Genomic DNA, 17,413 nt, shown 5'->3' on the forward strand with positions numbered 1-17,413 from the left:
TACCTATTCTCTCAATACTCGGGTACATAATTATTCCAAAATAGAACGTATTGGCAGTATATATAAAAATAATTGTGGCTTATTATTTGGATTACATTATGTGTAGAATTGTGTTGCTACAACTACATTGTTTCTCTTTATTTTGATCAGAATAATAATGAGTAGAAAATGTAATTGTACCTGGGTGTAATAAAAAGAGTCATCATTTATACCCAAAAACAAAGATAAAAGATGCGTATTATGTCTGTTATCCATGAAATTAGAAGATGGAACGAAGGAAATCTGAACAGCGCCATCTATTATGCTTTTGAGGAACGTAGCCTTGAAAGTCCCTAGTTATGATCGAAGGCTGTATGTGTTTTCAAAGGGTAAAGTAATAAATAAAAAAAATATTCAAGTAAATAAGGTTTATTTAAAATTAATAATATACTCATCATTATAAAATGAACTACAAAGTTTCACCCAGGATGTTTAAGGAAAAATACCAAAGACTCGAATTAATGTGATGTTGCAGTATAAGAACTAGCATATAAGTAGTTTTTATAATATAACATGACTCAATTAAAAATCCTAGGTATCAATAAAACATTTACATCATACAACTAAGGTTACACATAATAAGCAGTCAAATAGGAATTTACAAGTAGAATAAGTAAGATGTTTGTCTTTATATCATTGATTTTACATTTCCTGTTCCACAGTGCTTATTCTACTGAAAATATCCTTGTTTTAGCATGAATACAAAATAATAACGACTATTTACAAAATGAAAGTGATTGAATGTCCTTCCAAAAAGATGAAATTATATAAAACAATGACATAGAATGGAATTGAAACCAAAATGAAGGCATTAATTTTGTAATCACGAGTACACTATCTTACTGTCTTTTGTTTTGCTATTTTGTAATAAGTAGACATGAGATAAATAGTTTTTATGGTTTACTATGTTTCTAAAGTCACTATTTCATTTTATTTAGCCACGACTTGTTTCCATAAATTGTTCACCAAATTAATAATAGCTGGGGAGGAGTCGGTGTATAAACTAAACACCTCTGCCTACCCTTTCGCGAATACAGCCGTGATTCTATGTTATTTTAAATTAATAATAGCGATAAACGTAGCCCGTTACTGACATTATTTTATCTTGATAAGTAAGCCTATCTATTGGTATAATCCTACCTTCTATACAATTAAGAATGAATTTAAGCTATCAACATAACCAAATTAATGTGTATTTACATGTGATGTGCTTAATCCAAATGCAGAATGAATCAGGTATTTATCAAATAAGTTTTTTATTTTTTTATTAATCATCTACCTATGTCCGACTACTCCGAATCGCAATATTTACGCCATATATCCCTTTGGAATAAATGGCGAATAATGAGTAAATGTATCTACATCTTCATTGAGGTGTATAAGCATTTAATTTAAAAATATTTTTTTATTGGCAACACTACGGAACTAGTTTCGAGTTGAGAACGACCACGGGCGATAGATAATCTGTTTCACGCGCCAATATTTCTAGTGTTTTTCCTGATAATCTTCCTGATCACTTAGAGGAAGACATTTCGTGTAGCGTATGAATTTCATTTGGTCACTAGACAATGTCTTGTTGATAGATAGAATTCTTTCACTCCTGCGCTTTGCCCGCCTCTGTAATAGACTCATACTGCTCCTTGTCGAGCTCAGTCATCGTGAAACTACCGTCGGGTAGCAGTAGAACCACTCGTCGCGTACCACCTGCGAAATATAAATATAAATAAAATCTTCTGGACTACCAGAGAAATATACTAAGGGACACAATTGTCTATGTGACTACATACGACTCTTAACGTGATATAGCCTGATCACCTGTCATCATACCATACCATAGAATAAAGAATAATACTACGTATAGAACGGTAACTCTCTGCTCCACGCCAATTTTAATCGGGAGCCGAGCTGTATTTGCATCTGGCTTACTTTAGTAATATGGCTATAAACCGCTATGGGGTAAGAATGAGATTTTTGTATTTCCGCCCCTTTATTACTTATGAAACCCCAGGAGGCTTCTGACCTTCTGGAAGGAGCTAGGTTAGCTAGTATAGCCATTATTTATTAGATAAAGGCGGAAAATAGAACCCATTGCCATACCATACCCCTTTATTACAGGCGTGAGTTTATGTATGTAAGGAAGGCTGTAGGTCGCACAGAACTATTATTTGTTTATTTATTTATTTTATTTTTCTTTATTAAGGAAACAAACAGCTTACACAATAGATACTTAAAGATATAAACTTATAATTAAACACATTAAGCCAAAGCAGTTTCCACCGATGTATCTAACATATATTATATTTCGTTGCAAATTGCGGTGAACTAGTCTATAAATTATATTAAGTTATACTGTTAGGCCCAAGAATTAAATTAATAGGTACAAAAAGAAACCTCTGTAAAATTCAAAATTAAAGAACCGATATGACAACATGCGACACGTCCGCCCACGGCAACGAATTACTTGTACATTGTACGTTGTACAATGTACAAGTAATTCGTACAAACTTGTACGTTGTGTAGTAATTTGGACGCCATGTGGTCCCTCTTGTGCCAACTGTTACGATCTTCGGCGAACTCGTAGAGAGATGGGCGAGGCGTATGCTGTTGTGTAATGTGCGTACCTGGCGAGGGCAGGTCGGCCTGCACCAGTTGCGCGATGACCTGCGTGGCGTCCTCGCCGGGCTCGCCCTCCACCTGCACGGCCACCTGCTGCAGCGCCGGCGCTTCGCCCGCGCCCGCGCCTCCCGGCATCAGCTGCGCTAGCTGCGCCGGGTCGATGGCCAGCACGTCCTGGTACACGACAATCATTTATTATTACACCCGCAATGGCCATTGTTTGTAGGTACCTAATACTGGTACTGGTTACACCACAATCTCAGAACTAGCCAATGTTGTTGTTCTCTATCCTTTATACAAATTTTAGATATATTTATCTACATGAGCTATTACTTCTTGCAATTCTACGGTGACCGTTATGTTACGTGTTATCTCGACAGTGGGCCGAGTGCTGTTGCAAATTTAAATTGCCTTATGAGCCTTATTGGTGGGCTCTTCTGTGACTTAGCTGTACCCTTATCTGAAGAGCAGTCATAAGACATACCTGTCCGTCCTCCCGCGTCACGTACATGACGCCGTCTCCGTCGCCCTCCATGCCAGCCTCTACGCCTTCAACGGCTCCCTCCACGCCCTCCGCCGCTACTAGTAACGTCTGGCCCGCTTCGTTCTCTCCCGCAACCTACAACAAGTATGGCTTTCATATCACACATTTATACTGGATAAATAAATTATTGTATCCCTATAAATGGCTAGATATTATAAAAAAAACATTTGTAAATCATAGGTTCGGAAGCTAGACGAGGCATGTCAAAGGCTATTGGTAAAACATATGTATCCCGGGTCCCGGGTATACAGAGGTGAATAGTATACACAACCACTCCTCGCCAGCTATGTTTAACTCCCATGTAATAGGGGCGAACAATTGCCATTGACCAGGCACAAATCCTGGTGGCGCCAGTCAACGACCTTATTACCCACACGAAAAGAAATTATACCCACATAGCGAGCTAACAGAATAAACAGAGCTAAATAATGCATGTAGATAGTAAAATGTGTAAAATCATACCTGATATAGTACTCCATCTTCTCCCCTGATCATGATAGGTGGATGACCAGCTTGTAATAGGTTGACCTCTTCGCCTTCATCGACGCCTATGCTTTCTTCAAGCAGTTGTTTCACGGCACTGGCTTCCACTTTCACCTCAGTCTGTTAATGCAAGAGTTTAATCGAATAAGGTTTTTCTTTAATACAGTTCGTAAAAATAGGTATAGAAGTCAAGGCATTGGTAATTCGTTTTATTGGTAGCTTTTATAGAATAGAATAGAATAGATGATTATCTCGTGCTCAGCAATAAAGGAAAACATCGTGAGGAAACCCACATTCCCGAAAAATGCATTTTCGGAAGTGTGTAATCTGTATTGGGCTGATTTTAGCTGTGCGGATTGGAAGGTCAGACAGGCAGTCGCTTCTGTAAAAAACCGGACCTGTCAAATCTTCAGGTTAGGTAAGCGGACCCTGTGAGAAACGGGATAATGCTAGGGGGATGAATATAGTGACGTTAAAATATTACTTACGCCGTCCTCATCTGTGAGCACCGGTAATGACGGTTGAGCTACGTCACCTTGCACCAACATGCCTGTCGTGCCTCCCGGAGACATCTCCACCTGTTCAACCAAACAACATTAAACATTATACCAAACATCTGTAGGTAGGAGACCATAAACTAGATATTGAAATAGCAACACTACTTATTTATGCTACATGTAAAGTGCTAGTTCTAGTGGTTATAGTGCTGTTTTGAAATATGCGTACAAAACGAAAAAATAAACTATTTATACATAATAGATTTAAAATATAAGAAAGATGCTTAAAAAGTAAACCAAAAATATATTATCGGTAGGAGAACCGTTCGGAGTGTCAGTATGGACGCACAAATATAAGCAGAAAGCCGAAGGCACCTCTGCCATATCACACGTCCGCCCCAAACGGCCGCCTAGTACGGATCTAGCTGTGCATCGTTTCTGAATCTTTTCTTCGCATTGCAATAAAGAGTATAGACAATCAGAAACATGGCGTCACCTTCATGAGCATAGTGGGCACGGCAGGTTCGGGCGTGGGCGGCGTGGGCGGCGGGCTGGGCGTGGGCGGCGGCGTGGGCTCGCCCTCGGCGCGCGCCAGGCGCCGCCCCGTGCACGGGTCCAGCGTCAGCGCGCGCGGCGGCGACGGCGGCGGGATGGGGCCCAGCTCCGAGGGGAACGGGTCCTCGATACCGTCCGACGTCTCCGACGACGCGTCCGACTGCGCACCAAGGGCCAACGTTACGAACAACCTATTTTTACAGGTTCTGCTCCTCTACTGCGCTTCATGAGCCATGTCAGGGGCCTTGGCGGCTCAATAGTGACCCTGACACCAGGGTAGACGAGATCGATCAGTGACCTCATAACTCACACGAGAGAAGAAGACCATGCTTCGACTCGCGATAAGAGTCTTGCACCCCCTCGATTGAGGACGTGCTTGTGCTTGGTAGTGTGACTTAAGTGGGTTGTCTGTGGCCTATGTGCACTCGATCGGAAACGATCGGTAAAAAGCAGCAAGCGTTTTGTTAGTATACTCCGTAGGCTTTCTGATGATAATGACGCATTCGTAGGATGTTCGCATGATATTTATTTAATTATTTGAATGATAGGATGTGCCATCTCTCCCGATGTAAACAAACACACCACGACCTCAGTACTATGATGCTGATTCCAGCGGACACCTAATTTTATTTTAAATTATATCTGTCATTTTCTTATCCACCAAAAAGGTAAGGGACAGATAATCAACAGAGTAAAATTTTATGGAACACACGTCAAATTTAGGTAGACAATCCTTTCAAAATTTTATGTTCGGCGTATAACCCGACAGAATTAATTTAACACAGTATATGGGTTACATACCAGCGGTATACTTATTTGATGCGTCCGGGTTGTTTCATTTTTAATCATTCATTTGAAAATTAAGAGCTGTCAATCAACCACCCATTCCTTTTCGACGGATAAGAAAATTACAGGTGTAACTTAAAATTAAAATGCATTAAAATTGGCGGTTCATTTATTGCTCTATGCTATTACCCATTATTAGATTTCGTATTATTTCAATTTTCTTATTATTTATATTGTTCTCACATATATATATTTTTTTTCATTTTTTTTTTCGCGTGCATATACCTATCGACCCATCTCTTCCAAACTTTTAAAGTATACGTATCGTGTGGAAGACATAAATAAATACATACATTATTAAAACAGAAAACTGAATATAGCAAAAACAAACACCAAATGCACATTTATTTTCTTGTTAGCAGTGATTTAAAGAGGAATAGGATTAGATTTGATAAGAGTAATTGAAAGAGCTACCAATAGGCTAGATGACTGGGTCAAAGATAAATTATAAAATGTTAATCTAAAAATAACAGCCAATTGTAATGATTATAAATCAATCTCTTTTCTTTCGACTGATTTACGAATTTTAATACAGAATTACATAACATTGGACCACATTTATTGACGACGCCATTCATGCGTATTTCTTTACAAACAATGTTTCGTAAAAAGTATCTCATTTGACTAGGTTGTCTTCTTGCCTATTGGGAAAAAAGCTGCCACGGAATGGTTTCACCAAGCCCTGTCTAAGGGTGCGTTCCCACTGTAGTGGAGCCTAGAGGTGTACATACACCAAAGCGCAGAAGAGTGAAGACTAGTCTCGGCCAATCACAGCGTGAGCTCGCTCCCTCACGGTGATTGGTAGATTCCTGCGCATCTCCGCTCATCTCTTCTCACCGCTTTGGTGTTGTAGAAACCTAACTGGAGAGCGACTTCTTGCAGTGATAGATCATTTCCGCACTCCAGAAGTAACGCACCATAAAGCTAGTACAGTAGTAAAATAAGTGTACCTGTTCGAACTCGATTAGCGGCAGACTCTTGTTGTCCCTCACACGCACGATGTTCCCTCCGGCGGTGGACACGGAGTAGCCACCGCGACCGCGCCCTCGCCCCGACCCGCCGCGACGTAGCAAGCTGTCGCCCTATATGCACACATATTTATTGCAAACAGGACATTTACTTAATAATTAATCCGTCTAATCTTTAATGGAGTAGACAGAGCCACAAATGATTTAAGACAATGTTACATAGCAATACAAAACTGTTTTTCTCTCTACCTTATTTGAACATGAGCCACTTAACCATATCCACATCATCATAATTAGGTATATTTTTTTAACCAACCTGTGCTAGCTTCTTGTTGAGGATGTTGACGGGTGACTTGCCGTCGCTGCCGTGGGCCGCGGGTCTCTGAATGGTGCGTTGAATGATCTTCTGCCCCGACGGGGTTATTATAGTTTTCTCTGTCACCTGCTGTCCACCCGAGCCGAATGTCTTCTTTATCTATACCAGATGAAAGTAAGCTTACTCTATGTTTACAGTCGTCATATTTTAGCGGAAGCTAGTGCGAAAATGTTCCACATACATCCTCACTGCTGCTATTGCGCCGGCCATTTAAACCTACAGTTTATTTTCAAAAATGTTCCTTTCTAAAATGTTCTATGTCGGTATCTTGCAAGTACATAACTGGCTACAACTAAATTAGGTCCTGTGGGCTTCTAATTACTATGGCTTGAAACCTTATTACTTCAATGACACATCACTGATGCTGATACAATGATTCTTTTTTACAAATCCCTTATAGTGATCAACGTACCTGTGATGTGACTGGAGTACGTACTGGCGATGCTTTCTTCGCTTCTTCTGCCTTTTTCTGAAAGTCAAATGCATATGTTAGAAACAAATCTTGACAAACATTATAATCATTGAATATAAATCTATAAAGCCTTCACCTGTTTGGCAGCAATGATCTGTTTCCTAATTACGTCCTGATCTATGTTCAAACCAGGCCCCAACTTGCCGGGCGAGTCGATTTTCATTATGCCTGAGCTCTTTGACATAATGTACACACCTAAAACAAGGAGACGTGGGAGTTCAATGGGGGATACAATGAGGCGAGATGGAGAGAAGCACAACTCACTGGGAATATTGCAAACTACGATCGCGTTAGAGGGGCCAAGCTACAAGCTAGGGCTAACACTGACCAGTGGTGAGGTTGGGCATGTGCTTAGGGTCCACTTTGATGACGCCCTTGATGTTGGGCATGCCCTTGCCGCCGAGCCCGAGCGATTTCACCAGCTCCGGGTCGAGCGTCGCCTTGGGTGAAGATTGCCCATTCAGCACTTTCTTCTCAACTGCAAATTAGCCATTATGAGAATATTGACTCTGTAATACTAACTAAATGGGTGGTAGCAATTTTAATAGTGGGTGTATCGTAGTTTGTCTAGCTGGTAGTATTATATATACATACGTTTGTTGTCGTGGTCCGAGTAATCCTCGTCCTCGCTGGAAGCTTCTCTCTTCACCTTCTTGGCTGAAGGTTCGTCCTCTGCGCCGCACCACGCCTTCACCTGGTCTAGAGCTCGCACCTTGCTTGTTCGCTGCAGACGTCTGCAAACGTTCAAACCATTATAACATTTTTACGGAGGATTAAATATGTTTCTTGTGTTTTTTTCGCTTTATACGTTTTGACCAAATTTTTACAGGTTGTTGCTTTTCCAACTTTCCTGAGGATCAGATGGGGATGATTATCAGTCGAATACCCCTCGTGAGATTGTAGCGATTGTATTGGGCGATAAATGGCTTCCAAGTAAAAACAATGACTACATCAAAATTTCTCAAAAGCAAGTAATTATGTTTTAGCAACAATAAAGGCCGGTAGCACTTTGAATTGAACACGTTTTCGTATGGATACTGGTCTACGAGTTCTACGAACGAGTTTGAGTTTTTTGAACGAGAACGAGTTTGACGAACTCGCTCCCAGGGCTGCCGTAATACTACGAGGGTTAGGATTGTTCCTTCTTATATATTCGTCCGCATACGCTATATAACATAAGTTCACGACCAATTGGGGTAGTCAAGAGGTACATCCATCGCAAGAGGAACTAAGTACCCACGCCTCAACGAGCTTTCTGTTAGACCAACATTAAAACTAAAGCTATTATAACCAAGAGTATCTTACCCTGTCGGTGTGAGCGCCGGGCTGTCTGTTTTCTTGACCACCTGCTTCACAACCTGTGGCAATGGAGTGCTTACTTGTTTGACCTAACAATACAAAATTGTTTTAATTTTCCCACAAGTCCAATTATATTATTGGACTTAAAAGGTAAAAATTAAGACAGAATCATAATATTAACTCATAAGTCAATAAAGGGTTGACAGAAAAATATTAAATTGTAAAATAAAGTACAAAAAGAAATTCGAATTATAGTGATGACTTTAAAATACTAGGGGATGGAATAGAAATCAATCAGGATAAAAAGAATATAGATAAGTATAATGTTAAATGAATGAGTACAGATACGGATATATTTGTCTGTTGGCAAACCTAATAAATAAATATTGAGCGGAGGAGTCACAATCGCGTATACCCGGAAGGGTATGGACAGTATGACGGTATGGAAATATCGCCATACTGTCAAAATCCTGCTACTGCAGAAGCCAAAGGCGCTCGATATTCGTACCTGTACCTATAACAGAAGTTCACGTTATAATATCATGTCCATACTTGTATAGGAGTCTGTTGTTGCTGCTGCGCGCGCAGCGCCTTGAGCTCCTTCTGGCGCGCTAGCTGCTTTTCAAACGCCTCCAGAAGGTGCTTGCATGTCTCCATGTTCTCAACCGGCTCCCATGTGTTCTGCTCACTGTCGGAAAAGATATTATATTGATTTTACCATGTCTACAGTGATTTGCCAACTGGGTTCTGTAACCGTAGCATGCTGCACGCATATCGCGCGCGTTGCAATATAAGAACCATAATTGTTATGCTACGCGATAAAATTAAACAATCAAAATATTAAGTCACGCACAAAATACATGCTTCATGTTACGGCTGCTGTTGGTCGAAACAGACAATATTTGTCGCACACACGCAAGTCGACACTATACGTAAGTATGTGGTGGCAGTGGAAATAGCCTATGCTGGGTAGAGTACAATGTACCTATACTCAACTCGCGTTGTCCAATTCGCTAACTACTAATTTGCGAGTGACTTTTTCTTCTTTCGCGTCGATTGATCAAAATTAAAACGTAACATTATGCGTGTATTTCCAAAGGGGTAGAAGGTGTAAAGCATATACTCCTCGCCGGCTGTGTTTAACTCCCATGTAAAGTAAAAAATGGTTTAAAATTCATATTATAATAGTTATGTACAAAAAGCGGGTTTAAGCTTACATAGGGGATGAAATATAGAAAATAAATATGCCAAGAAACTCACTGAGGATACCCCTCCCATTTGAGCAGGTACTCATACTGCTTGCGCCGTGGGTTGAACCGCTTGGCGAGGATCTTCTCGACGACGTACTCGCCGGCCTCGGCGGGGTCGGCGCCCTCGCGCTCCGTGCGCCGCGCGATGCGCTCCTCCGGGGGCACGCGCTCCTGGGCGTTGCGGACGGACTCCTTGTCGGCCAACTCCTACAGTTGAAATGAGAATGGTTATGGTGCTCTAGCTAGTTGCATACCTTTTTGTAGTAATGTATTTTTTGTTTTGCATTTTTTTGTGTATAGTGCATTTCATTTATGCCCAAAACTTTCGACATATGCAAAAGTGAATCTCATTACTTTTCAATTTTTTTATATATCGCGCAACTCTTGTTTGACCGCAATCTCACCTGATGGTAAGTGGAGATGTGACCTTAGTTAGAACACGGTTACCTAGCAAATGCCTATTCACTCTAGTTTGTATTTGCAAAAACACTATGGCCTTATCTTTAGATTGCACTGATTTAGAAGCTTGACTTTTTACAGCTTCAAGGGACTACAGACATAAGTAGGTATTAGATGTTAATTTCAAGTTGATACCTCCACACAATCGCGAGAAAAAGGGCCTAGACTATAGCTGAGTGAATGATTAATTATATTCAGATTGGTGTTGTAAATGTTATTATGGCTGATTAAATTAAAATAAATAAGCCTTTGCAGGTATTTGTTTACATTTTGGGCATAAATAAGTACATTTTACATGTTACATCCTGTTTCTAAGACCAACTCCATTATATTTACATGTCTATGTCCAAACTAAACTCAAATGAGTAATCAAGCACAGACAACTACATAATAAAGAAATAGTACTTAAAATCAATAAATGTACCTTCTTTATAGGATTTTGATTCTGAGCAGCTACTTTATTGACATAGACCTTTTGTGCAGGACTAACTTTATGGTGACTGTCACTCTCTTCACCAGACTCCTCCTACAAACAAACAAGTTGTAGGAATTCTTGAACTCAAAGGCAAAGCAAACATTTTTAAATGAGTGGTTAGTAAATCTCACCGTTTTTGGAATCTTCCTTGGTCTGCCACGAGGCTTCTTCTCCTGTGTTGGTGTCTGAACAGGAACCAGTTGATCATCAGTCTTCAATTCCATCTAAAATAGTAACAGGCCGCATCAATAAACAAAAAACTTCATCAATGCCCATTTGCACTAAAAATAGGTAATGTGACCAATGATAAATATTATAATATTAAAACAATGATAAAAACAATAGTCAGTTACCTATTTTTAGTGCAGCAGGGCATATCATAAAGAATACTCTTATACTTACAACTTTAGCATGAGCAAACTTAGATTGAGCTTGAACATTGGCTCCGGCAGTGATCCACGCAGTACGTTGGGATTCCGGCATGCGGCACCACTGCTGGTACAGCTTCCAGCTGTTGTCAGCATTAATGGTTGATCCATCTCGAGCTGAAGAGCATTTCCATAGTAAAAATGCCCAAACTTGTGCTTTGCTTTCATTCTGCAAAATATAAAAATCGATGTATAATCTCTCCAGATTTAGGAAATTATCATTTCATATGAAATTACATATTTACTTACACTATCCCTGACTGGAGACTTGCCAGTACAGTTGCTTGCATCTTTATGCTCTTTGAATTCCTCAATATAATGGAATGCAGAGTGGCATTGACCACACACTAGAACATCCAATGTAGCCATCTCCTCATGAGCCTCTGTAATTTAAATACCAAATTAATACCTAGCCAAGTTTATACTGTGTTTAAAAAGAAGTAGGTAACTTGCACCAGTATAAAATAATACAGGGAAATAATATTATCACATATACCTTTTAATGCAGCAGGATTTTTGGCAATATCTTCTGGGTTCCCCATGGGGATGTCTTCAGAGGCGGGTACCTCTCCATCTTCAACGCTACTCATTATGGAGAACCTTCAGAATCTAAAAGATACAACATTCAATACAAATAATAGTCAAGTTCACTCAACATAACCTTCTCAAACTAGGCCGGCGGCTTCCCGCCAACTCACTGTCTGTAATTTACATACATTCCGTGTCATTTTTCTAATGTTATCCACATTATGGGTTATTGTTTCATACGACGCTAAACGAAATTGAGCGTCAAATACTACACTTATGCACTATTTCATTATATTTTTGCCACCAATACATTATTCCATTTGTTCCTGACATATTGACTTGTCGACTATTGCATTCATGATTACAAAGCGTAGCCACGATAATTTTAGACACAATGTGAGCATGCTAGCAATAAAAATATATTATAGATTAATTCAAACTAATAACTATTCGCACCAAATTGTAGTCACTTACCAAAACAATTGTCAGAATTATTTTTTTCTAAAAATTGAAACCTTTCGGATCAACACAAAACGGAACAACTTACAGCAAGAATCGAATATTTTATGAGGAAAAAAAACAGCGTCGCCGACACGCTTCCATTGCCCCCTAGTGATTGCCGACAATCAATGTTCTCATTGTTCATATTTAGTCAGGGAACCAATGAGAATTGAGATATTTTTAAATGTAACCAATAGCAACATGAGACGCTTAACCTGTGACATAGGCATAACATAACAGACTTTCTGTCAAAGTGGTGGCGAAATGTTTAGTCGAAAAATATTATTATGCCGTCATATTACGCCGACATGAGAAATTATATTCGTATTTTTCTTCAAATAGCTGAATTTTTTAACACGCTACCATGTATACAAGATAAATGACGGAAAACGATGTTTATTATATTTATTTACCTATTGCAGATACATAAAATAAATAGTAGATAGGTATAAAAAACAAGAATTTTACACTAGGCGGCCTTATTACTAAAAGCAATTTCTTCCAGGCACCTGATCGGACCCTATAGCACATCCCAGTTGTGGGTACGGAAGGGGTAAGGAGCATATTCATCATGTTGCCCGCCATACGCTGTCGCGCAACATCTGTTGGCGGAGAAACACCCAGTGATGGAAGAAATACATGAGCATAACAAAACAACTTAAGCTCACAACTATATTTCAATTGAGGTAGTCAGAGGTACAACTATCGCAAGACAACTCACCAAGCTTGCGAGCTTTGGAAAGTAAGACAATTTGTAAAATATTCGCTTCGGTTGTTATTGGTGGGATGGGATCATGGGACATCCAATTTTGTAGTCATCATGCGTAGTATTATTCCTTTTTCTATGATCATGGTCTCAAGGGGTCTGATAATTGTCTACATCGTACAAGAAACCTGGATAAGCAATCAATAAAAAAGGTAACGAATACGGATATATCGAATATGGACACAACATACAGTCAGCTGCAGCACCTCAAAAGTCGCAACGCGTTTTATGAAAAAAAATAAATAAAAAATATTCTACCCGCGACTTCTGCACGATTATTGACCTAAGTCCTACCCTGCAAAATGCACTAAGTTCGTCCACGGAAATTATCCTATGTCCGTTCCTGGATCCCTGGGTTTGTTATCGGAGTAATATGTATAAGTTAACTTTAATTTTATCTAAATTGGTCCAGTATTCATGGGTTAGGCATATTGTATTTTTGGGCAAAAATAAAAGGATAACGAATAAATATGATTTGATGATTATATGTTGTGGAGATACAATGCACTGTATGCAATGTATCCAAATACATATGCAGCGAAACTCGCCCAAATTATAAAATAACACCCTTCTTAGCGAGCTGCAGTCGGGTAAAAATAATAATTCTTTTTATTTGCTTTTCAATCAATCATCCATTCACTTCACAGCGAAATCTCCAATCTCAGATTATGCTTTGTTTGTGTGTTATACTTCTTTCACTGTCATGGCAATGACGAAAATGAGTCGTAGTCGTGTCGTGTCCTGGATCTACAGTAAACTGTGTTGTCTATGCTTTAGCTGTGTTTCTTTCCTAACTATGATTTTTCGAATAAGTGGCATCTCCCTCACACAAACCTATCATAAACTATGAACAGAGTATGTTTTTATTTACTTCCTGGGTAATATTATTAGATCATTGATTGGTTACAATAATAATCCTTACAAATATTTCACCAATCAACAGTGACTGTTATTAAAATAATAATTACAAAGGTAACAGCTTTCTGCTTGACGCATCGTGGGACGCTCGTTCGCGCCGTATAATTTATTTTTTCACATTATTTCCCGAATTGTGGTGTTATAGTTAGTATTTTATCGGTGGTGAATATTTCAGTTTTCCGTTGTGAAGTATTATTAACGTAATTACTTTATATTTTAGGTAATGTCGGGGATAGCAAGTGCTCGTTTGGCTGAAGAGCGAAAAGCTTGGCGCAAGGACCATCCTTTTGTAAGAACAGTTTTTGTCGTATTTTTTATTCTACTTTTTTTAGGTTTTTCATTTAACATTTGCTTGGTTGCAGGGTTTCGTCGCCCGGCCTATGAAAAATCCAGATGGTTCTTTGAATCTGATGACTTGGGAGTGTGCGATCCCCGGAAAAAAAGGGGTTAGTGCTTCTAGAACTTTTCTGCTTTGAGCTGCAGCTGCGTTTTTATTTCGGCTCCAAGAGAATGGACGCGTTGCTTAGTATGGTGCAATCTTTTTTGTCGTGTGGGTTGTGAGGTTAATGACCGAACTCATCAACCCTGGTGTCATGGTCACTATTGAGCCGTCATACACCCCTGACATCACTCATATAACAACATACTTATAGCCAGCAATGACTCTTTAATATGCCCTCCAAAGCATGGATCATCTGACTTGGACAATTGAGTGATCAAAAGAAAATCAGACTAATGTCCTAACCAAACTAGGATCACAAAGTAATGTTAGTCATAATGTATACACTGGGTCTCATCAAACCTGGGACATTAGGATTGTGAGCCTAATGTTGAACCACTCAACCACAGAGGCCATTATGTGGTGGAATGGGGTAGTTTCCTAGGCCTAAGAAAATTATGAAATCCTGATTACTAAATAAAGACCGGTCTAAAGGTGACAAAAAGCATTTTCTTTTTTCTATTTAACCTATTTATGAGTTTTAATAAAGAAAAATGTATTAATGAGGGTGATATTTTGACATGTTTTTCTATGATGTCACAAGTTGCTTTTTCATTAAATTCCATAGTAATTTTGTGTTTTGAAATTTTGTAAAAAGTAACTGGTTTCACTGGTTTAGCATGGTACAATAGGGTTGAAAACTACCCTATTGTACCATGCTACCCTATTGTACATCAGTGTTCTGATATTTTTGCATGTTATATAGTTCTATTAGATTTCAAAAATAATTTGTTTAAAAAAAAATAGTTATTAGCTGATACTATTTTTTTTCTTTTCAGACCCCATGGGAAGGAGGTCTGTACAAACTTCGCATGATTTTCAAGGATGACTATCCATCAAGCCCTCCAAAATGCAAGTTTGAGCCTCCTCTGTTTCATCCTAATGTATATCCATCGGGGACAGTTTGCCTGTCATTGTTAGATGAAGAAAAAGATTGGCGTCCAGCTATCACAATCAAACAGATATTGCTTGGAATTCAGGATCTGCTTAATGAGCCTAATGTGAAGGATCCGGCACAAGCTGAAGCATACACAATTTATTGGTAAGCTACCATACAGTTTAAAAAGATTCATTAAATACATTTTATGGAGTAAGCAGAATAAAGAGTATTATTAGTTCTTGTTATAGAATTATTATTATATCTGCTTAATTAGAAATATCCTGTTTGTTTCAGTCAAAATCGGCTAGAATATGACAAGCGAGTGAGAGCTCAAGCGCGTGCTATGGCAGCCACAGAATGAAGCCTGCACAACATTCGGAAGCATTCAAGAGGCCACGGCTAAAACATAATGAGGGCTGTTTTAACCCCAATGCTCAAGTCTCTAAGGGCAATTTAAGTAATAATATTATAAGAAAAGGTAACTTAATGTATTGTATTTTAATTGATTAGAGTATTTGGGGTTGAATTTCCTCTAAGAGGAGCATACGCTGGCCGACTTGGCTCATTTCTCTGCATTATGAGGCCGTGGCTGGAGCAGTAGGCATAGGTGTTGTAGAAACTTCCACTGAAGTAAAACTTTTGATATCATTTGCTACAGTGAATGTTTCAACAGCAGTAAACTATTTAATAATTTAGTAATTCCAAGGAAAGTATCTTCTTGTAAGCCATTTTCTAATACTGCCTATTACTGTTTAGTCACCTGAAGGATTATTGTGAATGAAAATATAACCTTTTTATTCATGTACCGAATTATATACAGTAAGACAGTATAGGTATTTATTTCAAAACATTCAGGCTGCAAATGCTTATTGTCCGTATGTATCATAAAATGTAACGTTCTGAACTAGAAGTAAAGACAAGGAATCTACCTTATAATTTTAAACTATTTTTGTATCTTTTATGTTAATCTTATCGAACAATAAATTCGAAAACTGGTGTAATTGTTGATATTTATTTCTTTGCTTCAATGTAAAGGTTGTATAAACCTTACAATAATACACTTCTCATCAAAAAAATCGAAACACTTCCGTTTTCATTGTTTCTGTCCGAATTTAACACAAAAAAGAATTCATACGATGAAAAAAAATACATAAATGTATAGCTGGCAGTTTGGCCATTACAGTAATAAGCGAAAATTCTAAATTCAAAATTAGAATTTCATTTGTTTATCTTATAAACGAAATGAATCACTGTTTTGAGACAAATGTGTGTTTAGGGTTGGAGTACATTTAGCGTTTAAAAACTAAAAATTGGCGCCTATCCTTAAACTTTTTGTTTTTTATTTCAATACTGTGACTTTGGGACGTCTGAAAAAAGGTTTTTTTTCTAAAACGTATGGATACTTCGCCCACAGAAGCCGCCCAAGTTGTGGCATTGCTGGATTCTGGCCTTAGTCAGCGTGTTGTGGCTGCAAGACTGCATCTAAGCCTGTCATCTGTTCATAGAGTCTATAAACGTTATCGGGAGACTGGTTTGTTCACGCGCCGTTCAGGATCTGGCAGGAATCGGGTCACTTCTGAGCGAGATGATCGATTTATTGTAACAACTTCTTTAAGAAATCGACGCCTTAACGCTTTTCAACTGCAGCAGCGGCTTCGTGTTGTACGAAGGGTGGCTGTAAGTGACTCTACAATTAGAAGAAGGTTGAAGGATCGTGGACTGGTACCGCATAAGCCAGCAAATGGGCCGAAATTAACTGCAGACCATCGAAGAGCGCGCCTTAACTTTGCACGTGAGCACCTAAATTGGTCATACCTACAGTGGAGCAAAGTTCTCTTTTCTGATGAGTGTAAAATTATGCTGTATGGTAACGACGGAAGGAACAAGGTCTACAGAAGAGACGGAGAACGCTATGCACAATGCTGCATTGAAGAAAAGGTCAGCTATGGTGGCGGTTCGTGGACGGTTTGGGGAGGAATCAGCGCCGACGGTAAGACAGAGCTTGCTTTCGTGT

The 17,413-nt window shown here is 39.0% G+C and overlaps 2 protein-coding genes across 10 annotated transcripts; one reads left to right on the plus strand and one right to left on the minus strand.

Annotated features, from left to right (window-relative positions):
• Positions 1-392: 392 nt before the first annotated feature.
• Positions 393-12,454, minus strand: LOC126372074 (uncharacterized). 9 transcript variants are annotated; one of them, XM_050017608.1, is made up of 21 exons: positions 12,310-12,454; positions 11,804-11,916; positions 11,557-11,690; positions 11,282-11,476; positions 11,011-11,091; positions 10,829-10,930; positions 9,956-10,152; positions 9,248-9,383; positions 8,702-8,784; positions 7,991-8,130; positions 7,725-7,874; positions 7,473-7,591; positions 7,337-7,393; positions 6,865-7,023; positions 6,531-6,662; positions 4,676-4,894; positions 4,171-4,260; positions 3,662-3,802; positions 3,140-3,274; positions 2,661-2,829; positions 393-1,743 (listed from the first exon to the last, which is right to left on the minus strand). In XM_050017608.1, exons 2-21 carry the CDS (start codon positions 11,895-11,897, stop codon positions 1,634-1,636), a joined length of 2,643 nt encoding a protein of 880 aa, XP_049873565.1. In that variant the 5' UTR covers positions 11,898-11,916; positions 12,310-12,454; the 3' UTR covers positions 393-1,633. The 9 variants fall into 9 exon arrangements, with proteins under 9 accessions (XP_049873565.1, XP_049873566.1, XP_049873561.1 ...); XM_050017609.1 differs by having other exon boundaries at positions 8,702-8,754; positions 11,011-11,103; XM_050017604.1 differs by having other exon boundaries at positions 11,011-11,103.
• Positions 12,455-14,061: 1,607 nt separating this feature from the next.
• On the plus strand, positions 14,062-16,400 carry LOC126372084 (SUMO-conjugating enzyme UBC9-A). The gene is made up of 5 exons (XM_050017623.1): positions 14,062-14,164; positions 14,241-14,309; positions 14,383-14,466; positions 15,299-15,561; positions 15,694-16,400. Exons 2-5 carry the CDS (start codon positions 14,244-14,246, stop codon positions 15,758-15,760), a joined length of 480 nt encoding a protein of 159 aa, XP_049873580.1. The 5' UTR covers positions 14,062-14,164; positions 14,241-14,243; the 3' UTR covers positions 15,761-16,400.
• Positions 16,401-17,413: the final 1,013 nt, after the last annotated feature.

This window comes from Pectinophora gossypiella, chromosome 13, assembly GCF_024362695.1.
Source record: "Pectinophora gossypiella chromosome 13, ilPecGoss1.1, whole genome shotgun sequence".
Classification (NCBI taxonomy): Eukaryota; Metazoa; Arthropoda; class Insecta; order Lepidoptera; family Gelechiidae; genus Pectinophora; species Pectinophora gossypiella.

Bases quoted from the DNA above. Each gene is read 5' to 3' on its own strand.
- LOC126372084 (XM_050017623.1), top strand. From the start codon at position 14,244: ATGTCGGGGATAGCAAGTGCTCGTTTGGCTGAAGAGCGAAAAGCTTGG. The intron at 14,467-15,298 runs GTTAGTGCTTCT...TTTTCTTTTCAG, and splicing joins CGATCCCCGGAAAAAAAGGG to ACCCCATGGGAAGGAGGTCT. The intron at 15,562-15,693 runs GTAAGCTACCAT...TGTTTGTTTCAG, and splicing joins GAAGCATACACAATTTATTG to TCAAAATCGGCTAGAATATG.
- LOC126372074 (XM_050017604.1), bottom strand. From the start codon at position 11,897: ATGAGTAGCGTTGAAGATGGAGAGGTACCCGCCTCTGAAGACATCCCC. The intron at 8,131-8,701 runs GTAAGATACTCT...GAACGTTTGCAG, and splicing joins CCGGCGCTCACACCGACAGG to ACGTCTGCAGCGAACAAGCA. The intron at 3,275-3,661 runs GTATGATTTTAC...TACTTGTTGTAG, and splicing joins AAGATGGAGTACTATATCAG to GTTGCGGGAGAGAACGAAGC.